This window comes from Pseudorca crassidens, chromosome 11, assembly GCF_039906515.1.
Source record: "Pseudorca crassidens isolate mPseCra1 chromosome 11, mPseCra1.hap1, whole genome shotgun sequence".
Lineage (NCBI taxonomy): Eukaryota > Metazoa > Chordata > Mammalia > Artiodactyla > Delphinidae > Pseudorca > Pseudorca crassidens.
The window spans coordinates 80,779,256-80,807,179 of record NC_090306.1 but is presented as its reverse complement, the minus strand read 5'-3'; the positions used below and the strand labels follow the sequence as shown (position 1 = coordinate 80,807,179).

The following is a 27,924-nucleotide window of genomic DNA, read 5'->3' as shown; positions in this document are numbered from 1 at the left end:
TGAGGTTTAGAGGGTCACTCCCACATATTTGTATATCAACTACCATGGCCCTCTAGTTACTTACTTCAAAGCGTTGTTATAAGGATTGATTGATGAGCTATGTGCTTAGAATAGTGCCTTGGTCATAGTAAGTTCTAAATAAGTATTAGCTGCTATTATTGTAGTATCCATATCCTTATCATCATGATTGTCATTATGTCTGGTCATTGTCTGTATCTTCTACTGGAGCTTCAGGATTACAGGACTGTGTGTCTAGTTTACCACTGTAATAGTTAAAAAAAGAAAAAGAAAGCTATGATTTGAGTGAAGGCACACACTGTGCTCAGGGCTTTATATTCATTGGGTCTTTAAGTCTTCACCATAGCTATGCATATATCACAATATTATTTACATAGATGAAATAACAGGCTTATAGCGATTGAGTGGTCTGGCATCATGAAAAGCGAGTATAGTCTCAGTACCAAACATAGTATCCAACACATACTACTACTAGGTCCTCTGTGGTATTTGCCGAGATGGACTGGATATGCAGTGACTTAATATACATATATAATGTGCATTAAGAACTATGTCAAGGACTTCCCTGGTGGTCCAGTGGTTAAGACTTTGCACTTCCAATGCAGGGGGCACAGGTTTGATCCCTGGTTGGGGGACTAAGATCCTGCAGGCTGCACGGCATGGCCTAAATAAATAAATGGATAGCTAGATAGATGGTGCACGGCATGGCCAAAATAGATAGATAAGTATCTAGATAAATAAATAAAGAATTGAAGAATTGTGTCCAAATGCACAAGAATATTCAAATGCCACTACCACTCTAAATTCAATCAGTTGTAATTTTATGTAAATAGATTTTGAGGTACTTGGTTCCTATTAGTGTTCTTAAGCAGTGGCACCCCGGCTTTAATCCTTAATCACTTTCTCTTAAGCCAAGAGCTATACTGAATGAGGTAGGTGAATTCTGGAAGCCTTCATACCTTCCAAGCTTGCCTAGTGAACTGCTGATGAGGAAGGCCTGCCTTTCAGCCCCAGGACTGGCTACCCTGGGTATTTCTACTTAATTTGAATTTCTAACTGTGAATCAGGCACTAGATTTCTCTCTGGAATGACATAGGCAAACCACATAATTTGAGGATATCCTGTCCATCTGTACTTTCTTTCCTCTGCATTTGGCAGAGATTTAGACTACACAGGGCAAAAGGAAGTGCCCATGCATGTGTTGTGTTTTTGCTAGATAAATTCAATGCTGTATCATAAATGAGCTATTGAATGGCTTAGGCTATTTCTACAGCTATCGAATTAAGTACTGTTTTTAGTGGCAAAAGACTATGGTTTCAAATGAGAGAAGGATGGAGCAAGGTTCTGAAATTTTCATGTAAAAATATTTTTTTTCCCACACTGTGACTGATCTAAGTAAAAGAGTTACACATGTGTTTAATGTAGGTTTCATACTGAGTTTGATTTTAATTGATTAATGGTACAATAGCAATGGCAAGTTTTAAAAATTCTCTTTAAGAGAACAGATTTCATTTGTTTTATAACCAACATGATGTGAGCTTGGGGTTAGTTTTGAGCTTTGTCTTCTTTAATCTCAAAGCCCTCCCCACCCTTAACTTGGAAAATCTCCATTATTTAAATGATGTACCATACTTTATATATAGCAGACCCTTAGTGGATTTATTTGTTCAAGGTTACAAAGTCAGGACTAAAGTTGAAGAAAGAACATAGACTTTGTAAAGCAATAACTGACGATTCATTCTATGCCGTTTCTTCCATTGATTCAAATTCTTCCCTTCCTCCACCTGACCTGAAGTCCACCATTACCTCCAAAGCCATCTCTGATTACTCCAGTTCTCCTTAACCCTTTGTATTGGTGCAGTGTGACTTAGTAAATATTTATTTGATGCCTTGTGAATTTGCTAATATTTATATGACTTCAATGTTGATTCCTTAATTTTTTTTTTGCGGTATGCGGGCCTCTCACTGTGTGGCCTCTCCCGTTGCGGAGCACAGGCCCCGAACGCGCAGGCTCAGCTGCCATGGCTCACGGGCCCAGCCGCTCCACGACATGTGGGATCTTCCCGGACTGGGGCACAAACCTGTGTCCCCTGCATTGGCAGGCGGACTGTCAACCACTGCGCCACCAGGGAAGCCCTGATTCCTTAATTTGATTATAAACTCTTTGAGGTCAAGGAGTGAGTCTTTTAATTAATAATTAATAATTTAGTGCACCCCAGTATATCTGGGTCCCTTTGGGATAGCTTGGAAGCTGTTTAGGAAATAATTCTGGTTGGTTTTAAGCTACATTTAAAACATCCCTTTAACCAGAATATCTGTAGCTTAATTAAAGGACAACATTGAGAGAGAGAATTTCAGAGAGTCTCTCCTCCAGAGAGGTGAAGTGTCTTGCCCCAGCAACACAAATAGTGTCTATTAGTTGAAGCACCTGTGGTCATATAATCCTAAGGACATATGGGGGTTGGTACCAAAAGTTTGTTTTATATGTTTTTTGGTTTTTTTTGTGTGTGTGTGGTATGCGGGCCTCTCACTGCTGTGCCCTCTCCCATTGCGGAGCACAGGCTCCAGACACACAGGCCCAGTGGCCACGGCTCCCGGGCCCAGCCGCTCCGCGTGGCATGTGGGATCCTCCCAGACCGGGGCACGAACCCGTGTCCCCTGCATCGGCAGGCGGACTCTCAACCACTGCATCACCAGGGAAGCCCTTTTATACGTATTTTTATTTAAAACTCTTATTTTCCAATACTCCTTTTTGTTGTGTTCTGATTTCTATATACTCTGCAAGATATTTCTACTTTTGTTATCAAAGTGCCCCTATCTACGCACTTAGATTTTTAGAAGTTGGATTTTAAGTCTTAGGTTTGCATCTGTTCAAACATGTGAATTAACTCTGGATCCTCATCTTTGGATAAACAAGCTCAATGATTTAATCCTCCACACAACCTTGTGAGGGAAGTCTTGATACTTTTATTTCCATTTTAGAATTTGGAATAATTCCAGGGGCACAGAGTATACAGGAACAGAGAGAAAGAGTGAGATTATTTCAGGCAACTCCTGACAACTTCGATTTATTGAGTTTCAGGCAGAGAAAGGGATTCCTACCTGGCTTGATATAAGTAGGTTTGTGCCCACCTTGGCTTCTTGGGAAGGGAAGATTGGGAAATGCAGGGATGAAGTACAGATAAGGTAAGAGTAGAGTTCAGGGTAGAGTCTATCTTTTTTTATCCTAACTCAGTGTCTGCATAGATTCTGGCACATAACAGGGACTCAGTAAACTGAAAGGCTTAGGGAAGTAAACGTTGTTCCTTTTTATGAGGTTGAGAACCCCTATGCAGTGATGCCTGTGAACATTTGATGGATGGATGGATTGAAAAATTGCTTTTAAGAGTAAAAACACTCTTCCAGTTACCCAGAAACAAAACTGTGGAAAGGACTAAAATGCTTCTCTTTCCTTGTCTTTCCTCCATCATAAGATCTGCTGACTAGTTTTCCTCTGCTTCTGCTTCCTGCCCTTTCCATTTCCCTTGTTATGCTCCAGGCCAGGCCTTTCTAAACTCACGCCAAGTTGTGGCAATATCTTCCTATTGGTCATGCTCCCTTTATCACGCCCGCTTCCAAGAAGACCATAGAAAAAACACACTCCTCCCATGTCTCCACTTTGCTCTCACACTACCACGCTCAACACTTCTGACCCCAGATATATAGGTTTTTTTCCCACACCAAGCGACTCTCTTCAACACCAGCTACGTGTCCTATAATTCAATTCAATTCTGACACTGTCTACCTGGAGATAGTGGGCTCAGTTCCACAAGCCTGACCCTTCCAAACTTCAGATGCCATTCGCAAGTCCCAGGCTGTAACCTATATTTCCGACCGACCGACTGTAAATCTCGGTTCCCATGGCTTTCTCCTTGGATTTGAAAGTTTGCTGGAATGGCTCACAGAACTCAGGGGAACACCTGTTTACGCTTACTAGTTTATTATAAAAGGGTATGCTAAAAGATAAAAATGAACTTCATATGGAAGAGATACATAGGGCAAGGTATGGGGGGTGGAACTCCCATGCCCTCTCTGGGCACACTAGCTCCCTAGAACCTCACCAAACCCTGTATTCTGGGGGTTTTATAGAGGATTCATCACGTAAGCATGACCCATCATTAACTCCACTTCTAGCACCTCTCCCCTTCCTGGAGGATGGAGAGTAGGGCTGAAAGTTTTAAGCTTTTAATCATGGCTTGGTCTTTGTGGTGACCAGTCCCCATCTAGGAGCCAACCAAGAGTCACCTCATTATAACAAAGGACACTACTGTCACTTAGGAAATTCCAAGGCGGCTTTGTGTCAGAACTAGGGTCAAAGACCAGATATTAGAACAAAAGATGCACCTACTGCCCTTTTTTTTAAATGAATTTTTGCTATGATATTTTTTAATAAATTTATTTATTTTTGGCTGCATTGGGTCTTTGTTGCAGTGCATGGGCTTCTCATTGCGGTGGGTTCTCTTGTTGCGGAGCACGGGCTCTAGGCATGTGGGCTTCAGTAGTTGTGGCACGCAGGCTTCAGTAGTTGTGGCTTGCGGGCTCTAGAGTGCAGGCTCAGTAGCTGTGGCACACAGGCTTAGTTGCTCCGCAGCATGTGGGATCTTCCCGGACCAGGGCTCGAACCCATGTCCCCTGCATTGGCAGGCAGATTCTTAACCTCTGCGCCACCAGGGGAGTCCCACTCCTAGTGCTCTTATCTCTCAGAAAATTACAAAGATTTGGGGAGCTCTGTGCAAGGAACCAGGGCCAGAGACCCTACAGTTGGCCCTTGATATCAGCAGATTCGGAACCTATGGATAGGGAGGGCTGACTGTACTACACCACTTTATATAAGGGAATTGAGCACCCACAGATCCTGGTATCTGAGAGGAGTGCTGGAACTAATCCCCCGCAGATACCAAGGGATAACTGTGTATATGTTTTCTATCATTTCACAGATATACTTTTTTGTGTGTGTGTGTGTGGTACGCGGGCCTCTCACTGTTGTGGCCTCTCCCATTGCGGAGCACAGGCTCCGGACGCGCAGGCTCAGCGGCCATGGCTTACGGGCCTAGCCGCTCCGTGGCATGTGGGATCTTCCCGGACTGGGGCACAAACCCGTGTCCCCTGCATCGGCAGGCGGACTCTCAACCACCGCGCCACCAGGGAAGGCCACAGATATAGTTTTATTCTGCTTATTAGGAAAGTTGAAAACCTGCTTATCCTACCATAATGATGGATACATGTCATTACACATTTATCCAGACCCACAGAATGTACAACACCAAGAATGAACTCTAATGTAAACTGTGGATTGTGGGTGATCATGATGTGTCAGTGTAGGTTCATCCATTGTAACAAATGGACCACCCTGATGGGGTATGTTGATGACGGGGGAGGCTGTGCATTTGTGGGGGCAGGAGATGTATGGGAAGTCTTCATACCTTACCCTCAATTTTGCTATAAATGTAAAACTGCTCTGAAAAGTTAAATCTTACTTTAGAAAAAAAAATGATTTATCCACAGTATAAAGACCACAATTATAAACCTGTTCTATATAACCAAAGAATTGCCCAAACCTTATTTTCCTTTGTTCTAGCTGCATTCATTTTCTTACCCTCTCCTGAAACCTGACTTTCAAGGCCAGATTCTCACCTCCATTAATCAATCACCTACTCATTCAGCCAGTATTGATACAGGCTGGCGCTGAGCTGGGCACCTGTATACACTGGCAGACAACACAGTGGTGGTCCCTGCCCTTATGGAGCTTACAGTCCTACTCTTTGGGCCACACCCAACCCCTCAGGGTCCCTCCCAGCTCTTCCTCTTCTCAGTTCCTAAAATTTATATTGATCTGGTCACCTTTTTCTTTTAAGTTTAACCCATTTCTTTTCCTCCAGGTCTTCTTTTTTTTTTTTTTTTAATATTTATTTACTTATTTTATTTTTGGCTGCATTGGGTCTTCGTTGCTGCACGCAGGCTTTCTCTAGTTGCGGTGAGCGGGGGCTGCTCTTCATTGCGGTGCACGGGCTTCTCCTTGCGGTGGCTTCTCTTGTTGCAGAGCACGGGTTCTGGGCACGCGGACTTCAGTAGTTGTGGCACGCGGGCTCAGTAGTTGTGGCTCACGGGCTCTAGAGCTCAGGCTCAGTAGTCGTGGCGCACAGGCTTAGTTGCTCCACGACATGTGGGATCTTCCTGGAGCAGGGCTCGAACCCGGGTCTCCTGCATTATCAGGCGGATTTTCAACAACTGCACCACCAGGGAAGTCCCTGGTATTTTTTTAAATTAATTAATTCATTTATTTATTTATTTGGTTGCGCCAGGTCTTAGTTGCAGCACACAGGCTCCTTAGTTGCAGCTCGTGGGCTCCTTAGTTGTGGCAGGCGGGCTCCTTAGTTGCGGCATGCAAACTCTTAGTTGCAGCATGCATGTGGGATATAGTTCCCTGGCCAGGGATCGAACCCAGGCCCCCTGCATTGGGAACACGTAGTCTTATCCACTGTGCCACCAGGGAAGTTCCTGGTCAATTGTTTGAGTGAGAATATTCTGAGGATTTATTTTTGTAGGGGTCACTTTTTTTTTTTTTTTTGAAGGGATCTTTTGTGCCTATAAAAAATATGTTACATATTATAAAAAAACAAAGTTCATCTTCTACCATCCAGGGATGACTATCATATATCCTTTTAGGGTTGGTGTTTTTTTGTTAGGTGGGGTTTTTTTGTTTTTGTTTTTTATTGTCTTTTTTGTGTGTTATATGTATTATAAGTTTTTCAGTGAAAAGCCTTTTATTTGTGGAAAGCTACTACATTGGTGTTGAAACAAGGTGAATCAGTGGGGATCATAGTGGAGAAAATATAATGAAAAATATAATTTAAAAATTCCTCTGAAGTATTTTTTCCATTTTTGTATTTGCAGAGGGGAAGAAAGGCTTTTGAACTTTGATTAAATTTGGATCAGGTAGTTTCTTTGATCTTGTTCAAAATATTTATAAGTGACTTTAACAACATATTATATTACTTTTCCTATAATCTTTGCCTTTAGTCTGGGATGGCGTTAACTCCCTCTAGGTTTTAGAAATCCAGGATTTCCCATGTTGGTAGAAAATGGGATATTAAAAACATCTGTTCTGTTCTGAAGCTATAAATTTGAGTTATGAACAGGCTAATAAGCAGATTTGACAAAAGATCAGAATCAAATTAATGCATGACTTTTAAAAATCCCTTCCTGAAAATTGAAACTTTTGCTTCTGAAAATTCAAACTTCTGGTTAGCAAGTGTTTGTTTGAAAACCATAGGCTAAAATCATTCTTACACTTTCTCTAGAGCAGAACTTGATGAAAGGTGAGACTGTCCTGGACACCAGCCAAAGAATTTATTTTCTGAGGAACCCAAAGTCCCTGATATAAAGCAGCTCCGTCCATGTAAAATGGGAGGGTGATAATTAGCTCAGCTCTTGTTCTGTTGCAATTCATTTTTAATCATAGTTGTGAATAAGGTATTTTGAGAGATGATATGTAATAAATTATGTCCATGAAGTATTTTAATACTACAGAAAGACTTCAGGATATAAGAGGTAAGCACATTTTATCTGCTTGTTCTATTAAATTATAGCTTTTAAATGTAATCTCACTTTCTGTATAAAACAAGTGTTCTTAACCTTTTTAAGGTTAAGCCAGAATCCCTCTGGGAATGTGGTGAATCCTATGGCTCTTGTCTCGGAGTAATTTTTGAAGTTACAGAATAGAATTCGTAAGATTAAGAGGAAACCAATTGGCCTGAAATAAAGTTATTAAAATAATTTTGAAGAGTGACAGAGTAATACATGTGCTTCTTTAGGTAATACATTAAACAGGAAGAGGTGGTGTGGATCTAGGAACTGTCATGATTTTGAAGTACTGGTGAGAGTAAACAATATTTTGAGATGCCTGCAACAACCGTAATGTCATATAAAAAACATGCGATTTCTATGGTGATAAAGCCCTGGTGTCATTGATAATACTGTGATTTGTTGACTACATTCGTAATGGAAGGAAATTCCGTATTTCACTTAGAGATTAGTAGAAAGATTTTTTGGTTTTGCCTGTCCAAGTTTGTAGACCCTCTGAATTCTACTCATAGACATTACTGCAAAGCCATTCTTTTTCCAATTCTCAGTATAGATTTGACTCGGATTCCCTGCAAGTAACCGAATGCCTCTGTTGCTGGAACGGGCCTTGCCAAAGATCTAGCAAGCTGACTCTGTTGCCAAAGAGTTTCCCTCTTAGTATGTGTCAGAATCATGGGCTCACATCAGGAACTGTTCCAGGGAATTCCCTCGTGGTCCATCGTTTAGGACTCTGCCCTTCCACTGAAGGTGTACAGGTTTGATCCCTGGTAAGGGAACTAAGATCCCACAAGCTGCACGGCCATTTAAAAAAAAAAAAAAAAAAGGAACTGTTCCAGTTGGAGAAAACACTGAAATTCAGTCAAACTTGAATTCACTTTGATGTTTATATTTGCTTTATTCTTCACTTAGCAGTTCTTTGGGTAGTAAAATATACTTATCTCCCCAAACCTCAATAATTAGGGTAGTAGGGACCAAATTTGGATAAGAGTTTCCTTAAGTTAGACTTGCCTGCATCAAGGCCATTTCTGTACGTGTGAGATTCTCACTTGATAAACTGGCAGGCTTAAATGTGTCCACAAAGAAAAGCAGTCTCAGTGAAGTCAGGATAATGGATGTTTACATTTGTTGACTTTCCTGTGGGTCTGACTCCCCTAAGGGCATTCTGTATATGCCAAGCCAACATGTCCTGCTAAAAAGGGACCCAAGGGAGATTCTGTCCATTGTAAGATCTGATCCAAAATTTTGTCCTAGGACGAGCCTGGCATCAGGTTTGGTTTGTGAGTCCTTTGGGCATGCCACCTCTGGACCAGACTTATCAAAGTAAGACAGGCCAGGGCTGCCTCATGTGGCTATGCCCTGACAAGGGCTCCCAGCTGAGTTCTAAGTCCAGCCAGCGCTCCGCTTGCCATATTGTGTGTCCTGGCAAGGGGCTGCATCAGCCCAGGAGAAGTGGCCTTTTTAATTCACAGAAAGGCATTGCCAGCTTTCCAAGAACATGAATCTGTGAACCTGAGAGCCCGGAAAGGTCACTTTTCTAACTTAGGCATCTCTGGGCCACATTCTCTGAGGCCGGAACTGACCTAATATTTGAGAAGCAGAATTAGAGCAGAGACTGGAGCACTTTTTAATTAGACCCTCAGAGTATCATCTCAACTGCTTAGTAAAATATGGAGCAAGAAGTGGTAACCCTAAATGAGTGTCATTTAGTCCATCATAAATTAAGGAAACATTTGTTGAATATGCACCAGACCTTGTTCTAGGTGCTGGGGGATATAAGGATAATTAATTCAGGCTCCTGGTCCTCCTGAAGCCCATGGTTTAGCATTTGTGCTTAAAGGGATACTTGACACTATAGAACCATTAACTTAGCTTTTAACTAGTTTGCTGGCACTCCATATTCTCATTAAGGTTAACTTAGTTTGCAATTTTATCCATACATATCAAAATGATTTTATGTATAGTAATAAAGAGTACATCATTAAAGAATATTCTGAGAGGGAAACATCAATCAATACGTATTTTAAAACATCAACAGTTAAAGACATGTAATACCATTGCAAAAACAGACCTATTGATTAAAAATAATAATTATTATTCTGCCATTGGAATAGGGAGGTAACTTGAAATAGACTGTTGTTTATAAGAATCTAGTGTTGACGAAGTAGGAAGTGCAAGACAATAGAAAGGATTATTTGGTGAATAACCTGTTAAAATTTGAAAAACTAATTAAAATTCATACATTATTGGATACACTAAAAATAAAATCAAAACTAGATATAGGGTGGCGCGGTGGTTTAGAGTCCGCCTGCCAAAGCTGGGGACACGGGTTCGTGTCCCGGTCTGGGAAGATCCCACATGCTGCGGAGCGGCTGGGCCCGTGAGCCATGGCCGTTGGGCCTGCGCGTCCGGAGCCTGTGCTCTGCAACGGGAGGGGCCACGACAGTGAGAGGCCCGCGTACCGCAAAAAAAACAAAAACAAAAACAAAAAAAAACTAAATATAAATAGGCAGAGCACAGAGGATTTTTAGGGTAGTAAAAATACTCTGTATGATACCATAATGATGGATACATTTCATTGTATATATTTGTCCAAACTCATAGAATGTACACCAAAGTGAGCCGTAATGTAAACTGTGGGCTCTAGATGCTAATGATGTGTTGATGTAGGTTCATCAGTTGTAATAAATGCCCAACTCTGGTGGGTGATGTTGATACTGAGCGAGGCTGTGCATGTGTGTAAGCAGAAGGTATATGGAAAATCTTTGTACCATTCCCTCAACTGCTCTAAACATAAAACTGCATAAAGTCTTAACTTAAAAATAAAAAATTACATATGAAGCATTAAACTATAGGAAAAGCAGGGAAAAAATAAAATTGGTTATTTATTAAAACTCTCAGGGTAGGGAGAGGAGGAGAGATGATTTTCTAAGCCCCCCAAATTAAAGAAATTATAAAGGAAAATATTGACACCTTTCAACGCTTCTATATAATAAAAACATTATAAAGGTTTAAAATATAGTTGAAATAAAAAGAAACAGTACACCAGAAAACATATTTGTAGCAAATATGAAAAATACTATTTCACTAAGAATATTAAAACTTTTATAGATATCTGGACTAAAAATATGAACAAACAATTCACTCAGAAAAAGTATACATAAGTACACTGTGGCATGTTTAAGATCCTCTGAATCATAAATATCAATTAAAATAAGTTATCAGTCCCCCCTACTACATTAGCAATAAAAAACTACAATACACAAAACTGGCAATCATTTAATGAAGCTGGTATTTTCATATATAAATAATGATATTTTAAATTGGTATATCCTTTTAGGAAAGGTTTCTCATGATATATATAAAGTACTTAAAAAAAACAAAAACATTTTCGTTCCCATTGATATTCTGCCCCCTCCACGTACACACCCAAAATATGAAGTATAGAAAAAGACAAATAAATCAAGACATTGACCACTGTTACTTGTAATTAAAATAATCACACAATTTATTATTCAAACCCAGTACCTTTAAAGAGTGCAAGGGGCAGTATTTATAGTAATACCTGGACAACAGGTATATGGCAGAATCATATGGGCAAATTAGGATGTATGGCCATCCAATTTATAACAGCCAAAACAAGATAACTAAAAAATGACTTAAGTCTAATAATAGAGTACCTAAGTCCCATATCATATATCCCTGGAGTGGCATGTTTGCTACTCCTATGTATTAAAAAAAAATGTGCGGGTTAGAATACTTTAAATGTGCTATAAAATTCTATATATTATTAAAATTAAGTAAAGTCAAACATTTATAAAAATAGAAGGAAAGGGCTTCCCTGGTGGCGCAGTGGTTGAGAGTCCGCCTGCCGATGCAGGGGACACGGGTTCATGCCCCGGTCCGGGAAGATCCCACATGCTGCGGAGCGGCTGGGCCCGTAAGCCATGGCCGCTGAGCCTGCGCGTCCGGAGCCTGTGCTCCGCAACGGGAGAGGCCACAACAGTGAGAGGTCCGCGTACCGCAAAAAAAAAAAAAAAAAAAAAAAAAAAAAGGAAATACTTCAAAATAAATAGTTGTTTTAGAGAGATGTTCATGGTATGCTTCGTGATACTTTAGAATGAGAGTCATTAGTTTTTCAATCTGGGTCAAGCCTACTTATTTTATGTATGGGGATACTGACACCCAGAAATGCCACAGGACATGGTCAGTCACATACATACCTCTGCTAGACATGGCTGGACAAAGAAAGTAAGAATCTGTCTTCTCACTCCCAACAAGGGCTCTTGAGCTCTTCGTCAAGCCACCTTCAAGATGGCAGCAGTGTGTCTTACAACCTGATAGTTGATCTTTATTTTGGTATTTAAAATAACCTCTACTCTGTTTCACAAGTCAGGATGATTTTAGGTGGCTTCTTTTAACATTTGAAATTTTGGCAAACAGGCTTTCATTGACTAGACTTATTATTCTCTGGATCTCATAATTCTGTATTTTGTTGCTGAGTTCATTACATATTTAGGGAGGAAAGAAGAAATCTAGATAATACAAAGCAAGACATGTCGTTAAATTCAAAACACTTGACTTTGGAACGTTACCCGGTCCTATATGCTAATTTCCTCTGTGCTCTGCCATCAACCGTTTCTGAGCACACAGTCCAGGAATCTTACTGGGTGCTGTTGAATTTAAAAGTCCCTGATTCCCACAGATGACTCATTTTTAGGAAATGGATACTGTACCTGTGAATCATTTTCTGCTGTAAGTTGATTATTCGTTGATTGGGCAATCACGGGATTGTTAAGACTTACTAGGAGCCCATGTATTGAAAACTTAGACCTCTAACAAGATATGGTATTTGTTGGGTCCTCATTCTTTCACTCTGGGTCTCACATATGAGGACAAAGTTAACTTGCATAGCTGTTGAGTCTGCACATGCTATGTTTTGGTTAGTTTTGTGCTGCTAATGTTGGATGATGGTGATGATGGGGACTGATTAACTTTTAATCAACGATGCCACCTGGTGGCCAGAAAGTACATTTTGTGGTGTCCAGGCGTGCTGTACCAACCTTTTTTTCTTTGATATAAATAACCTCAGTAGCATTTGAGGCATTTTTATTACTGAAGTTTTGAAGAATCCTTGTTTGGTTTGGTGGAAACAGGAAAGTCATAGAATACTACAAGTCCAACATGGCAAATTGAGATGACTCCTCTGCTCTCCTTGATTTTTTAATGAAGCTCCAGCAGGGTGCTAGGACCTAAATGATATGTAGTAAACAATTCCAAATGACCAATGCCGGAGTGTCTGTCTGGTTTCCCTTCCTGCGTTTCACCTGGGTTATGACAGTCACTGGGGCAGCTGGTGATTTCATTGCTCATTCCATCTGACTCAGAGGGTAATCAGTCTTGTTCTTCTCATTCTGTAGTTAAGGCACTAGTGATTCTTAACTGAGGGGATCATGGTCTTGTCTTCCTAGAAAAGGTAAAAGGTAAAAGTTCTCAAAAGGAGTATGTACTGCAGTGAGATGCCCTGAAAATATGGATGAATACATGAGAAAGTTGAATTTCTAAAATTCAGTTTTGGAAAGGTGAATTTTGCAAGTTGAGTTTTAAGATTTTTTTATTTAATTGGCAAGGAAAGTAAACCTTAACCCCATTTTCTCCTTGATTAATAACATGATTTTGCAACATTTTCATCCTGGGTTTTCTGCACAGCCAGTTTGTGTATTTCCACTTTGCTCCTAAAAGTTTAGGTTGGCGAGCAGCAGCTGAGCTTGAGTACAAGGAAAGAAAATGCGACTCAGAAGCTTATTGGGCTCAGCACAGTGATTCTGAGGTCAGGATTTCCTAATATGGACATCTTCCAGTGACCTCTTTTGGTTTAGAGAAATGTCTCAGCTTGCATGGATATGCTTCTGTATTAAAGAACAAGAACTGAAGACAAAATGGGAACTTGCTATGAATCTGATACTTAGGTAAATCTGCTTTCATTTCCACACTCTTCAGCGACCTGCAGCTTTAAGGAACATCCCTTTTGATTAGTGAAGTAGCCCAAGAAGAGTAAGGTTTTCTCCCTAACCCTGTCGCTGTCATGGAAAAGTTAAATATTTTGGATTCACTAAACATGGCTTATATATGGAATGCATTCTGAGTGGGGTCAGAGTGAGATTAAGTTCATTTTTCATCTCCAGATGAGTCTAAGTGTAGTGTATAATCAATGTATTTTGTTGATTTTTGTGGGTTTCTTATTTATTTGGTTGGAAGAATTGCTCTCCAACTTTTATGTTCAGATTACTTTCAGATCTAAATTGCTTGTGATGGTCTCTGGCAAGGTAGAACCTATGCCGTGGTGCACAGAAGCTTAACGTCGTCATACACGATATCTCGCTGTGGCTTGTTGCCAGGGCTGGTTATTTATAATGTGCATGTCTAGACTCACACACGTTCTTGGATCACTGTGTCAAAGATGTATAGTTTCAGCAGTTGGGTCTGTATGTTAGTCGTCTATTAAGTTTGAAAATCTGGCACTAACGTCCAAGTTCCCCTTTGTGCCTTTGAGCATGACTTAATAAATCCATGGGTTGAAATTATATCTGTTCCATAATATTGCTAAATGGAGATTGGATCTGATAAAAATGCATTCAGTCTTTTAATATGCCTTTCCTCTTTCCATTTCCCAACTCCCATGGGCATTAGGATTGGTTTCAGCCTTTATTGCCTTTTACCTAAAATAAGACACAATCCTGTCTAAAAAAAAATCATTTTTTAAAATTCATTAAGCATTTCTTGTCCCTTGCATGCAAAGTCTCTGGCTAAGTGCTATGAGAGATAGAAAGATGAATCAGATGTAGGCAGGCCCTGCCCACAGGAGCCTTGAGTCTAGTGAAAAAGAAAATGATAGAAGGCATACAGTAACTGCTGTGTAATGTGTTATTCAAAGGGAAAGAATATTTCTTTCAAATGGAAAGTTTGGTAAGAGAGGAGGAATTTGAGATGAGCCTTGAAGAATTATGAGTAGAATTTTTATACGCAGAGACAGAGAAAGGATTCAGAAGAAGGGAACATTAAAGACAAAAAGTATGGAGCCAGGGAACACATGGGAAGTGTTTAAGGAATTGTGCAGAATCAGACTTAAGAACAAAGGGCCTGTGTAAGGCAGTAGCAAGAGAGAAAAGCAGAAAAGTCAACAGGGACCGTGTAGCGGAGACTTGAAATTCCAGGAAATAGAATTTGTTTTAATCTGAGAGTTCATGGGAAGTCATCCAACATTTCTCAACAGAGAAGGAAGTATTACCTTGAAATCCTGTAACATTCCTTGGTTACAGGATTTATGAAATATAACCTATTGCCTTAAATTTTTTTTCGTATTACTAGAAGCACTATATACATGTTGCTTGTTTACAGACCATCTTTTTTTTTTTTTTTTTGTGGTACGCGGGCCTCTCACAGTTGTGGCCTCTCCTGTTGTGGAACACAGGCTCTGGACGCACAGGCTCAGCGGCCATGGCTCATGGCCCCAGCCACTCTGCGCGGCATGTGGGATCCTCCCGGACCGGGGGCACGAACCGTGTCCCCTGCATCGGCAGGCGGACTCTCAACCACTGTGCCACCAGGGAAGCGCCCCAGACCATCTTCATCTAGACCAGGGTTTCTCAGCTGCAGCCCTATTGACGTTTTGGTGCAGATAATTCTTTGTTGTAGGGCTGTCCTGTGCATTTGTAGGATGTTGAGCAGCGTCTCTGGCCTCTAACCACTAGATGCCAGTGGCATCCCCTTTCCCCCAGTTGTGGTAATCAGAAATGTCTTCAGACATTTCTAAATTTCTCCTGGGGGGCAAACCTGACCCCATTTGAGTACCACTGGTCTAGACAAATGTATTGCATTTTTCTGGTGTTCTGGGTATTGTTAGACTCTTAAGATTGCCAGATCTCAGAGTTCCTTAGACATTCAATCTATTGATGCTTGAAATTTGGTACTAAAACATGCATCTGATCTTGAGATTAAGGTACTTTGTGCGTGTTGGAGTTAAAGAGCTGAACTGGGCATCAGGAGACCTGGGTTCGGGTTCTGGTCCTAGCTCTGCCACAAAGAGGTTGTATTACTTGAGTGAGACCGTGTCCTCGGTAGCCTGATTCCTCATCTCTAAAATCACCAGTGCAACCTCTCGGGCTCTTTCTAGCTCTGATTTTGTGTCCTGATTTCAAATTGACCCCAGGGCTTTATTCTTTCATTTTTAGAAAGGTAGCACAAACAGAATGAATATGTATATTAACCAATAAGGCTGACTAGAGTATTGAATAAGAAAGACAAATGTTTTTTCCTTAGTGCTTAATCGTACTAAATACCATAACTTTTTTTCCTTTTCTAGACTATTTAAAAAATCTCTTAGAAGACGCTGGAGATTACAGAGACACTCAAGGTAAACAATTTTTGTGGTCTCATGTGTTATAGAAATTTTTATATTATGTTCATTTGAACCTGGAAAGTAAAAACGTAACAAAACCCGTATACAAAACTGTGTTTTAGTCTTAAGAAGCCTTTTTAAACTCTGTTTTAGGCAAATTAAAATAGAACTAGATAAAGTGGTGCTGGATGCAAGTGAAATTATAGGGGCAAAAGATGCCCATGGTCAGGCAGCCATTGGAGCCAGCCTCCCGAGAGAGTGGTCCCAGCATAGTCTGTTGTCAGGGAGCTTCATCCTCCTGGGCTCAGTCTGTCTGTGCTGGGGTGCATTCACCTTCTCTAGATGTCCACTGCTTTCAAAAACAGAGATTGAACCAGTTGATCTGCAAGGTTCTTTCAAGCTTTAAAATCATGAGTCCGTGAAGTGACCAAACAACACAAATTAGAGATAAGGTCTAAAATAGTCTATTATTCTGGGACTGCTTAATGATGGGCATTAGCCTTACCATCCTTCCACCCCCTCACCCCAGTAGTACTTAAGGGAAACAGTCCATTACCATACAAGGGACTCATTGATATTCATGGGATAATCCACTGTGTGTGTCTGTGTCTGTGTGTGTGTGCATGTATGTCTGCTGTCTTTCTCTCTCTCTCTCTCTCTCTCTCTCTCACACACACACACACACACACACACACACACACGAGGATTTAGTTCTGTTTAGGAGAGTAGTGTCTTTTAAATGTCATAGGTATATCCCTGGTTCTAATCTACAGAAACACATTAGACAAATCCATCTCCACGCCATTCATTTTATGAATTTTGATCACATTCTTGTGCATCCTTTACATTATCAGATTACAAAGCTGAAAGGTTTTTAACCCATTTTTGTAGAGATTCTTATTCATTCTATTAATCATTTTACTTCTTCTGTAACATCTTTTATTCGCAAGCGTTATGCTTTTAAAGGTGCTTTTTTAAAGGAAAAGTTTGGAGTGGGGGACATGACATGCTTCTTGTCTCTGGTAAACATATAATTTAGTTGAAGAAGAAAGTCTGTGATAGGGACTTCCCTGGTGGTGCAGTGGTTCTGACTCACGCTCCCAATGCAGGGGGCCTGGGTTCGATCCCTGGCTGGGGAGCTGCATCCCGCATGCATGCTGAAGCTAAGAGTTCGCATGCTGCAACTTGGGAGCCCACGTGCCGCAACTAAGACCCGGCATAACAAAATAAATAAAGAAATATTAAAAAAAGAAAGAGAAGAGTCTATGATACCCGTCAGATAAAGAACAAAGCTGATAGCTTTAAAGTAAGGATGCACTTAGCAGTATAGAATCATTTGGAAGACGGAAGAAAGTGTGAGGATTGAAGAGGCAGAGCTTTGCTTAGAGGGAAGTAGAACCAGAGATGAGTTGATGAGAGATGGTGGACGAGAGGAAGAGTGGGCATTCCAGGTCAGAGTCTATCTCATGAAGGTAAATATCTTAGACAGATTTTAGCAGATCGGGCCTCAAGAAAACATCTGTCCCAGGGCTTCTGCCTTCAAGGAAAGTGAGTTATTAGCTCCATTTTGCAGGTAAAACAAATACAGGGCCAGAAATTAAGGAGCTTGTTTAAAGAAAATTACACACTTCAGCAAAGACATGGCTTAGGATAAGCAGTGAACAGTGATGTGCACTGTATGGCCAGAGGCAATGCAGTAAAGTGATGAGATTGCCCAAAGGTGAGGGAAAATGAGACTAATATACCTTTGGAAGAGAAGCAGAAGAGTTAAAGGAACAGAGTCACCAGGGCCTCTTAAAGGGATGATATGAGGAAAGTAGAATTGCAGAATGGAGGGGGGAGGTCAGAGCTTGGAGGCCAGGTGACCAAATAGCAGCAGCTTTATTACTTCATCCATTCATTAAATTTTAAAGCTTTTATCCCTGTCCGCTGGAGGTTCAAGCAGGCCAGAAAGCAGGGAGTGTGTCCAGGGTCACCTCTTGAATATCTGCCATGATGAGTGCCAGATACAGTAAACTCTGATATGTGGTTTGAGTCTCTATAAGGAAATACAGCTTTCCTTTAATAATGGTGATAATAATACATTTAAAGACTATAGAAACCTCCAGGGTTGGTACCAGAAAGAGTATCCCTTGGTAGGTATAGTAGCTGGACCAAAACACCTCAAACCCTTTCTGGAAATTGATTTTTTTTTTTTAATAGTCCTTTTAGTGACGATTACTGTCATTGCCACACCAGCCTCAGAAGGGCATGCTTCCTTCTTTAACACTCTTACCAGTTTTTCTCAATCGTAGGGCTTCTGTCATACCAGATAACCGTCTTTGTGTGGATTTCTAATTAGTATTGCAGGATGTTTAACATCCCTGGCTCCTACCCATTAAAGGCCAGTGGACCTTCCCAGTCATTGTGACAACTGAAAATTATCTTATACATGTCCAAGTGTCCCTAGGGGAACACTATTGTCTTGAATTGAGAACAACTGTAGCCCAAAAGGAGACAAAGTACAGACTTTTTCCTTTATATCTAGTTATGAAGATGACAAGACTGAAGCATTCAAAAACATGTAATAAAGGCAAGAGGTTAATAAAAAGAATAAAACACAGGTGAAGCTAAATAACCCAACTCACAAAATAATGTATGTAATTTCCTAAGGTCTAGTATGCTTCCTTGTGGCATTTCTTCCCTCTTGGGATCAGACTAAGAGAAGGCAGCTAAGCCCTGACCCTCTTAAATAGCTGGTCCTCATAATTCTGGTTTCCTATCCCAGGATCCTTCTCTCCCAAGGCAGTTTATCCTGGAATGGTCCTCAGCTTCCAGGTAAAATCCTATTCATCCTTGTAAACTTCAACAGAATAATCAAGTCTCAGCACAAAACAACCCTGATGTTCATACTATTGATACACATGGTCTGTAATGTATCTTTAGAGTCTTTCTTTGGCTCATTGTTTCATAAGTACTGTTTTTCCTTGGTTTTGTTCTCATCGAACCGCATCGCCTATATTTCTGCCCACTCACAGTTAACTGATCTCCTGCAGTGGTCCGTGGCTGTGAACTAGCCGTCTTGTTGTCTGGAGTTGCTCAGTGTTGCAATTCATTGGTAATGATAGTGATTGAATGCCCCTTCTGTTCCTACATATTTTAGATGCCCTTGCCGTTGTTATAGAGGTAGCCAACCACGCCAATGACACCATGAAGCAAGGAGTAAGTATCTTCATTTCAACGGCTGCTGTACTGTTGAACCTGGGAGCCCGTGCCTTCATATGCTGTGCATTCTCTTTCTGTAGGACAACTTTCAGAAACTTATGCAAATTCAGTACAGCTTAAATGGACACCATGAAATAGTTCAGCCTGGACGGGTAAGTGTTTTAGACTGCATTTTGCAAACTTAATACAATGGATTTAGGCACCGTTTGTAGCTATTTTCATTTGAGTTATGAAAATAGGTTATTTGTTCTTGTTACTCTTCAGTGACCCAATCTGGATCAACTAAGTTCATTCTATCCTTTCAAAACATTCATGATTTAAGTCATTGTGACACGAAGTCCAATTCAATTAGGAGAACGGCAAGGGACCCCACAGAGTATCTGATCAAATAGGATCATTTTATTGTGTAATACTAGCTGACCTCACACAGCTTTAAAGACAATTTCAATTAAAATCTTTAATGTAAGAGAAGATTATGAGGGGAGGGAGAAAATTGGTATTTTGATATTCTTCATAGAGCACAAAAGTGACTGAGGGAATGAATTCAGGGAAATTACAAAGTGCAATTGTCAGGATGTTGGCTATGCCTCAAGATCAAGTACACACTCAGTCAATTACATTTCAAACCATATGGTACCCCTGGGCTCAGTATTGGAGTTATGAAACTCTGCTGGCTTATCCAATTCCTAAATGACTTACAGGGTTTAAAAAGAAGCCATGGCTGTAAAAAGTAACAAGGAAACTATGTCTGCCCAGCCTCCACACAAAATAATTCTGGGGAACGAAGGTCGAAAAGGAAATTACATGTATATGTATATTGTAGTTGTGTTGGGAGGGTACTAAATGGATGTTTGTTTGGATGAATCAGGTTTTTCTCAAAGAAGGAATTCTGATGAAGCTATCTCGGAAAGTCATGCAGCCCCGAATGTTTTTCCTGGTAAGTGGCCACGTGTGTTTCTGTTGAGCCCGAGGCAGGGATAATTGCTTAATGAAAGGAGACGGTTGTTCAGGACAGATAAGATTGGCACATTCAGACAGCAGTTTTAGTAGGATCTTTGACTGGCTGGATTGCTTGTTTGCATGTCAAGTATAGGAAACAAAGTCTTGTATGATACATAACTAGAAATTCGCTTCCTTTTTGAATTTAGTTTATTTCATCTCTGATTTGGAAAAATTGATTCAATCAGTGATTTGTTTTGGCAGATTATAATACCTTAGGTGGGATTTAGAATTCAGAAAACGTTAAATCTGTTACAGAACTTGGAAAGAAAGCACATTTTCTAGAAGTTGCCTTCTAGTAATATTCTAATAGAACATTCTAGGTGGTTCTGGTTTTATAAGCAGAATATAAGTATTATATTCAGAGTTTTAAACAAAGAGGTAATATTGTTCCTTTATTCCTGTATCTTGCCAATATCTTTGTAGCTGAAATTTGTTGCTTTACTTTGTCCTATGAAATGTTTCTACTTTCAGTTTAATGATGCTCTGTTGTATACAACACCGGTGCAGTCCGGGATGTACAAACTGAACAACATGCTCTCGTTGGCAGGAATGAAGGTCTGTGCATCTGTTAGAAGATACATATATATATATATTTTTTTTTTTGCAGAAGATATTTTTTTACCCAAATGTATTTAGAGAAAAAGCCCTAAGATAATCATCTTCTCATATCCCTATCTCTTCTCTCACCATGTGTTACTGTTCATTTATTCATTTTTGTAGTTACTTGTTCCCTCATACATTAATTGAGTCATAAGATATTGAGAACTACTATACTGAAAACTACTATAAACAAAATGTGTTATCGGTTTAGTGAAAAATATAAAGATGAATTGAAGCATGATTCTTTTGTCTCCACCTCTACTCCAATCCCTCCAGGAGTTTAGCAACTAGTTGGGAAGCTAATACGCTGCATATCAATACCTATAAAATAGATAGTAATACATATCACTATAAAGGCACAGTTAAAGTTTGTGGGAGCTCAGAAAATAAAGAACGTGCAGCTTTTGGTGGGACATGGTAGAGGGATTGGTGGTAGTTAGGAAGAGGGAGACTTGAGGAAGTCTTTTTGGAGGAAGAGCCAAGAGCCTTACAGAATTGGTCACATTTGGCCTCGCTGAGATGTAGGGAAAGGCATTCTAGGTACAGGGAATAGTGTGAGCAAAGCCCTGACGGTGGGGAAGTTGGGCCTTCATGTATGTGGGTATTTAAATTCATCTGGAGCACAGAGCAGATGAGGGAGAGTGATGGTAGATCAAGCTGGATATAAAGGCTGGGGGTGGCTGTCAGCGGTGGGGGCATTGGGCAATTTTAGCTATGCTTCAGCAGTGAGGTTTTCAATTGGATGAGTCTGCTTAATCATTTTGTTTTCTTCCAGGTCAGAAAACCCACCCAAGAGGCATATCAGAATGAACTAAAGATTGAAAGTGTAGAACGTTCCTTCATACTCTCAGCCAGGTAAATTTTAAAAATGTATAGGTGAACATTTGTCGGTATTGCAGAGTCAAACATTTTCCAGCAGTTTTCACACTTAGGTTAACAAGTAACCTTATTTTTTTTCCTTTCTTTTCTCTCCTAATACCATGCAGTTTACTCTTGATTTACCATGTAGGTGGGATGTCTAAAAGCTGATGCAATAGTGTGCTAGAAGTACAAAGACTAAAATGTTCCTCTGAATGGAATAATAATGACGAAAAGTGCTTTGCTGATCATTTTTTTAAAGTGGTTATTTCAAGTCATTTTACAGTGATACGTAATGTTTTTAAAAACATCTATTGCTTTATAGTTTACTAGGAAGTTTTCGTGTAGCATTCAGAGGTCATAACAAATCTACTGAGGTAGGTGTCATAAAAAGGAGGAAGACTAAGTTACAGAAAAATTGAGTTGCTTTCTTAAGGATGCATAGATGGCAAAGTCAGGATACAGGTAGAAACTTTCTGCTTTTAAATCTGTTGTTATTATGACATACCACATTGCCTCAAATCAGAACCTACAGTGACATATGTGTAAGTCAAAATATATTACCATAATGTAAATCAAGTACTGAGGAAACCTGGGGCTGTGTGACTCACACACGCATATTATTCAGTTTTGGCTGAGTGGTAGAAGTGCATGTGTGGGAGGATTTGACTGGTGAAGGGAGAGCCGCCAACAGCGACAGCTTGCTCCATTGCTGAATCTGCATAACAAGTCTGGGCGGCTCTCAGATCTCACCTTTGACATAATAAAAATAGAGCAAACATTGATGTAGCGCTTACTTTGTGCCAGGGACTACTATCCTAAGCACTTTCTGTGTATTAATTCATCAAATCTTCACAATAACCTTTTAAGGTAAGTTACTACTATTATACCCATTTTATGGTGAAAAAAGCCAACCAGTTGTTAAGTAGCAGAGCAGTGGAGCTGAAATTTGAATCTGACACTAAAATTCATGCTTTTAACCATTCTGATATTGCCTATGTCTGTGGATGTCAAGGACTCAGACCAAATGTGCTAACTTCTCAAATCAGACCGCAAGAGCATCTCCCTGGGTCATGTCACTCTTCTGAAATGGAATGGCCACTGCTGCCCGACACCAAATCTCAGGATGACAGGAGAAGACAAATTCCTGTATTCAGGGTTTGTCAAGTGCTTCCCAGCTACCAGCGAAAGCAAGCAGAGTTCCGTCAAGGGAGGGGGCACCTGAAGCATCCTCCAGATCAGTATTTAGAAAGTGAAAGTAGGGGAATTCCCTGGCGGCCCAGTGGTTAGGACTTCGCACTTCCACTGTAGGGGGCATGGGTTTGATCCCTGGTCATGGAATGAGGATCCCATACGTCCAAAAAAAAAAGTAAATGCTTGATCACCTGGAACTATACCCTTTTCTTTCTTTCTTGAGTTTGAACAAAAGTGCAAAGAACATCGAGTCCCTGTACATCAGGCTCCTGGCAAATACTTAAGCCTGGTTCTTAAAATCAAGAGTTATTTTCAGATATATGAAGAGGACATGCCTATAGGGAAGTTAAGTTTTCAGTTGCACTTAAGTTTTCTAACTAAAATAGGCTTTTATAAAAACAAAATTCTGTTTATTAAAAATTAAACAATTCAGGAAATGATGGTTGATCTTTCTTTCTTTGGTTGCCTATCAGGTAAATATCTGGATGTCGAGTGTTTTTTCAGATGGGCCTCCTAGACCTTAGTAAGATCATTGGATTTTTAAGTATGATGGGAAACCATCCAAAGGTTTTAAGCTAAGAATTGGTGTGACCTCATTTTTATTTTTAAAAGCACACACTGTCTGCCTTGTAGAAGTAGACCACCAGAGACTAGAGTAGAAGTTGGAAGACCAGGTAGGAGGTTGTAGATGGTGATGTCTGGGCTATAGCTGTAAGAAATGGTTCAATCAGGTAGAGCCAATCAGGATGGAGTGAATGTGGGGTATGCAGGAGAATGATAAAACTGGAAAGTTGTTGATAAAAGAAAAGTAAATTTCCACAGGAGGGTTAAGGTGGCATGCAAGAAAGGGAACAAACACATACTAAATGCCACCCATATGCCAGGCTCTCCTTCTGAATTCCCCCAACCACACTGAGGTACTGTGTAACAGGTAAAAAAGGGATGGAGGCCTCTTGTGATCTTGCTCCTATCTGCCTCACCAGCCTGATCTCCATTCACTCTCCGTGTCACCAACCCCACCAAAGCATGGCATGTTCCATCAGCATGGATCTGCTAATGATTCTCCATGCATGCCAGCCTGCTTCACATCCTTCTTCCTTGCACAGGTGGCTGCCTCCACCTAGAATTCATTCCTTTGTTCAAGAAGTAATATGGAGCGTCTACCCTGGGCCAGGCATTTTGCTAGGCATCAGGATACAGAGGACAATGAAAAGGGCCTTTCCTTCCCTGAGCTTACCGTCCATTAGGAAAGACATACACTTAGCAAGTATTACCACCGTCAATTATCAGGGAGATTAAGTAGTATACAGGGAAACTACCAGGTGCTATGAGGCTGTAAAGCAAGGGATCTTAAATTAGATTTGGTGGAAAAAGGGCAGTTAGGGGTAGCTTCCCTAAAGTCCTGTGTCTATTGAGTTAAGAAGGATAAGTAGGTGTTGGATAGCTAGGCAGAGAGAAAAGGAGGAGGCTCCTGGCCATTAGGAACAGTGTGTACAAAGGCCTTGAGGTGGAAAGGGACATGGTGTATTCAAAGAACTAAAAGGCCAGTGTGTCATGAACATAGCAAATGAGAGGGAGAGTGACCCAAGATAAACCTGGAGGGCCAGGGAGAAAGATTATGCAGAACCGTCTTGTGGATTTTGGTCTTTAGCCTAATAGCCACAGGAAACCACTGAAAGGTTTCTACAAGGGAATGATGTGATCGTTTTGGCATTTTTTAAAAGAATATCTGGTTGCTCTGTGGAGGATGGTTTGGGAGGGGAGCTGAAGGAGACGAGTAATGGGACAGAGAGAGGCAGAAGGAGTGAGTCTCCAGCCTGTACAGCGTATTGGATTGCTGTGATAAGGAAAACTGGGAAAGGTGCAGCTTTAGGAGAAAAATCAGGAATTTAGGTTCAGATGTGCATATTGAATGTGTGGTGCCTATAAATCATCAAAATGGGGTCATCAAGGAGGCAGTTGATGTCAGGAGCTAGATGTCAGAAGGAAGACTGGACTAGAGGCATATCCTGAGGAGTCATCAGCCTCGAGATGATGACCAAAGCTAGGAGACTGGCTGAGGGTGCACAGGGAGACCACAGAGTTCCCTGTCAAACACCTGTAGTTGTTCCAATAGCACCTTAGTCATCACCTCTGCAAGGCCTTCCCTGCTACCCAAATAAGGTAATTAACTACTTCTATGTTACTTATCTATCTTACATTTATTATATCATACGGTCATTTTTACCTGACTTTATGTCTCACGTCAATTAGATGTGAGCCCTTGCAAGTGAAGTGTACTTTGTGTGCCCAGTTCATGGCGTAGTACCTGGCCCATAGAAGGCTCCCAGTAAATGTTACTCAAATAAACTGAAGTGATGTGGCCTTTGGACCTCAGAGTTGCATCCCACAGTTAACACAAGAAGTAAATAGTGTGGCAAGGTCTAACACACCAGAAATCTCTTCTGTTGGAGAGTTTTTCCCTTAGAAATTATTTCCATTCATCGGGGAAATGGTACTTGTTTAATGCAAATTTGCTATCTGGTAATGTCCACGTTCCATAAAGAAAAGAATACTTGGCTTAACTGTGTTTTTCTGTGAGGAAGATGCTGATTCTTCTACTAGCCATGTCACAAAGGCAGAGCTAGAACGTCTCCACTCGATGCTGTAGGCAAGTGTGTGTGGTCTATGAGAAATGTGTTATCAGCTGATAAACATTGTTTTGGCAGAACCCCACACAAGAGAGAGCCAGGAATGATTAAATGAAAGAACAGCATATGTGACATGATTTGCACAGTCGAGTCACATTCCACGTGCTCCCAGGGCTCCAGAAAAATCACACGGCAATCCTCAAATTAGCCATCTGCCTCTTGACTTTCTGTTACTTTTTCCAGTGAAAAGTTGGGGAGGGAGAGAGGGCAGGGGAGACAGTAATATTTTATGAATGTTTACTTAGAACCTGAGCCTGTGTTCTCATAGCGTAGTCCTTCAGAGAACAGGAACAGAGGCCAGAGGTGACATGGTGGTGAAGGGTTCCATCCTTAGCCACACTTGGATCTGATACCAAGTCACCATTTAGTACAGAGCCTGTTATCTAAAGCAAATTATCTAACAGTTCAAATCCTCACATGGCTTTTCTGTAAATGGTGATGGTGTGTGATGTTGGGATTGGGGGAATGGGGTGTAAGATCCAATGTATATTCCATGGGGTACCTCTGAGGATGAGAAGTGATGATATTTGCAAAGAAAGCATTCAGCATAGTTGGCTGATACGTAGTAAATGTTAAATCAGCGGCAGCTAGTTGGGGCAGCGATGATAGAATAGTAGAGGTAACTGAGGCAGGTTTTGTTTGGTTTAGAGAGAGAGGGGCTGTTCTATTTTATTTTGGTTTTGGTATATAATGAAACTTTGAGAAATATACTAGTTTTAAAATTTTATTTGTAAACTGGATATCTTCCTTTTAACATCCATATGAGTGCATTTTCTAAAAGGCACTGAAGCCATTTAGTAGGAAGATACATTTCTGAGAATGATTATTGTGGGGAAGGTGAGTGGTTTTTAAAGTTAGCTCCTTGACCTGCTCTGGATTCATCAAAATAGGCCTATTTGTATCATTTTTGTGATGGAATTTTTCATTTTAGAGTCATTATTTAAAAGTTAAAATATACTTAAAATTAGAGTGAATAATACAATGAAACTGCATATTCAGTCACCCAGACTCAAAAATTACCAAGATTCTGCCACAAACTTTCCGTTTTCTAAAGTACTTCAAAACAAATTGCAAATATCCGGTCATTTTACTCCTACCTACTTTAGTATATGCTTCTCTTTAAAAAAGGAAAGTGCACATTTTCTTATACAATCACATTCCCATTATTATGATGGGTTTTATCATGATAGAGATTTAAATTTATTATTAAATTCTGTCTCTCTACAAACACACACACAATACCTAAAATGTGCCTCTCCCTCTTGAGTATGCAAAACAAAATGGGCGATACCAGTGATGATTCTGAGTTACCATAGAATTTTTTTCAGAGGGAGGTGTGGTTGCAAAAACAGAACAAGAATGTGTTTTTCTGAGCAGGCTTTCCCCCTATTTCGCCCATTTCCATCTACATTCGAGTCGCATAGCTCCTGATGAACTGAGGGTTAAGAACAGAAAATGTGATGGGCCGAATAGGTAGAGGAACCCTAACAACCACTGAAGGCTATTTCCCTTATTAACCACTCCTTCAACATCTATTTATGACACCAAAAATATGTTTCCTTTACTCCAGTGCCCTTTCTAGAATATTTAGTAACCTAAAAATATTTAGTATTCTGTGCTGTAAATTTGGATTTGAAACTTGATTTCTTGGAATATTTTTAAATTCTAGGATTATATCTCAGGAAACTCCTTGGTTATATAAATAATCATAACTATTAATTGCATGAATAGCCCTTAAACCAAACAAAAATGCCTCCAAATTTAGGAGACTTCAAAAGCCATTCAGTAGAAAGCGGTATTTTTGGAAAGAAAAAAAGCATTGTGTTTGCTAAAATGCCGTGTGTTCTCTAATGCCTGCTCTGATTATTTGTGCACGTAAACCTCAGAATTGTTGCCTGTGACTAGCATTGTTGGAGGGTGGTGGAATCTGTTGCCATGGCAGAAGGAAAAGACGTAAGAAAAAGGCAAAGAATAAAAGCTGACATCTGGTTGATAGAACTTTCTTTTGCCCCCAACAGTTCTGCCCCAGAAAGGGATGAATGGCTAGAAGCAATTTCCAGGTCAATAGAAGAGTATGCCAAGAAAAGAATCACATTCTGTCCCAGTAGGAGTCTTGATGAGGTATTGTCTTTTCCTTCTTATGTTTTTGCAGTGCATTTCAAATAGTTTTTACCTTAAAGAAACTTTTCCCAGGGGTTTAGAAAAGCAACATGTGTTTCACAGAAGGATTGGAGGTGTGTGCGTAATTTCAGAGCTAAATATTCATTCTGTTAATGTCTAACTACAAGTCTATGATAGCATATAGTGCATTCATATTTTTTCTAGTTATAAAACCTCATT

The 27,924-nt window shown here is 40.3% G+C and overlaps 1 protein-coding gene across 2 annotated transcripts in view; it reads left to right on the top strand.

The window, feature by feature from the left end:
- Window positions 1–27,924, top strand: part of FGD6 (FYVE, RhoGEF and PH domain containing 6) — a 109,896-nt gene that overhangs the window by 68,520 nt on the left and 13,452 nt on the right. For both annotated transcript variants that reach the window (XM_067697569.1, XM_067697568.1), the window contains exons 9-15: window positions 16,001–16,051; window positions 19,179–19,237; window positions 19,321–19,392; window positions 20,109–20,177; window positions 20,714–20,797; window positions 21,618–21,697; window positions 27,603–27,705. In XM_067697569.1, coding sequence (XP_067553670.1) covers window positions 16,001–16,051; window positions 19,179–19,237; window positions 19,321–19,392; window positions 20,109–20,177; window positions 20,714–20,797; window positions 21,618–21,697; window positions 27,603–27,705 — 518 coding nt within the window. The remainder of the gene's footprint in view (window positions 1–16,000; window positions 16,052–19,178; window positions 19,238–19,320; window positions 19,393–20,108; window positions 20,178–20,713; window positions 20,798–21,617; window positions 21,698–27,602; window positions 27,706–27,924) is intronic.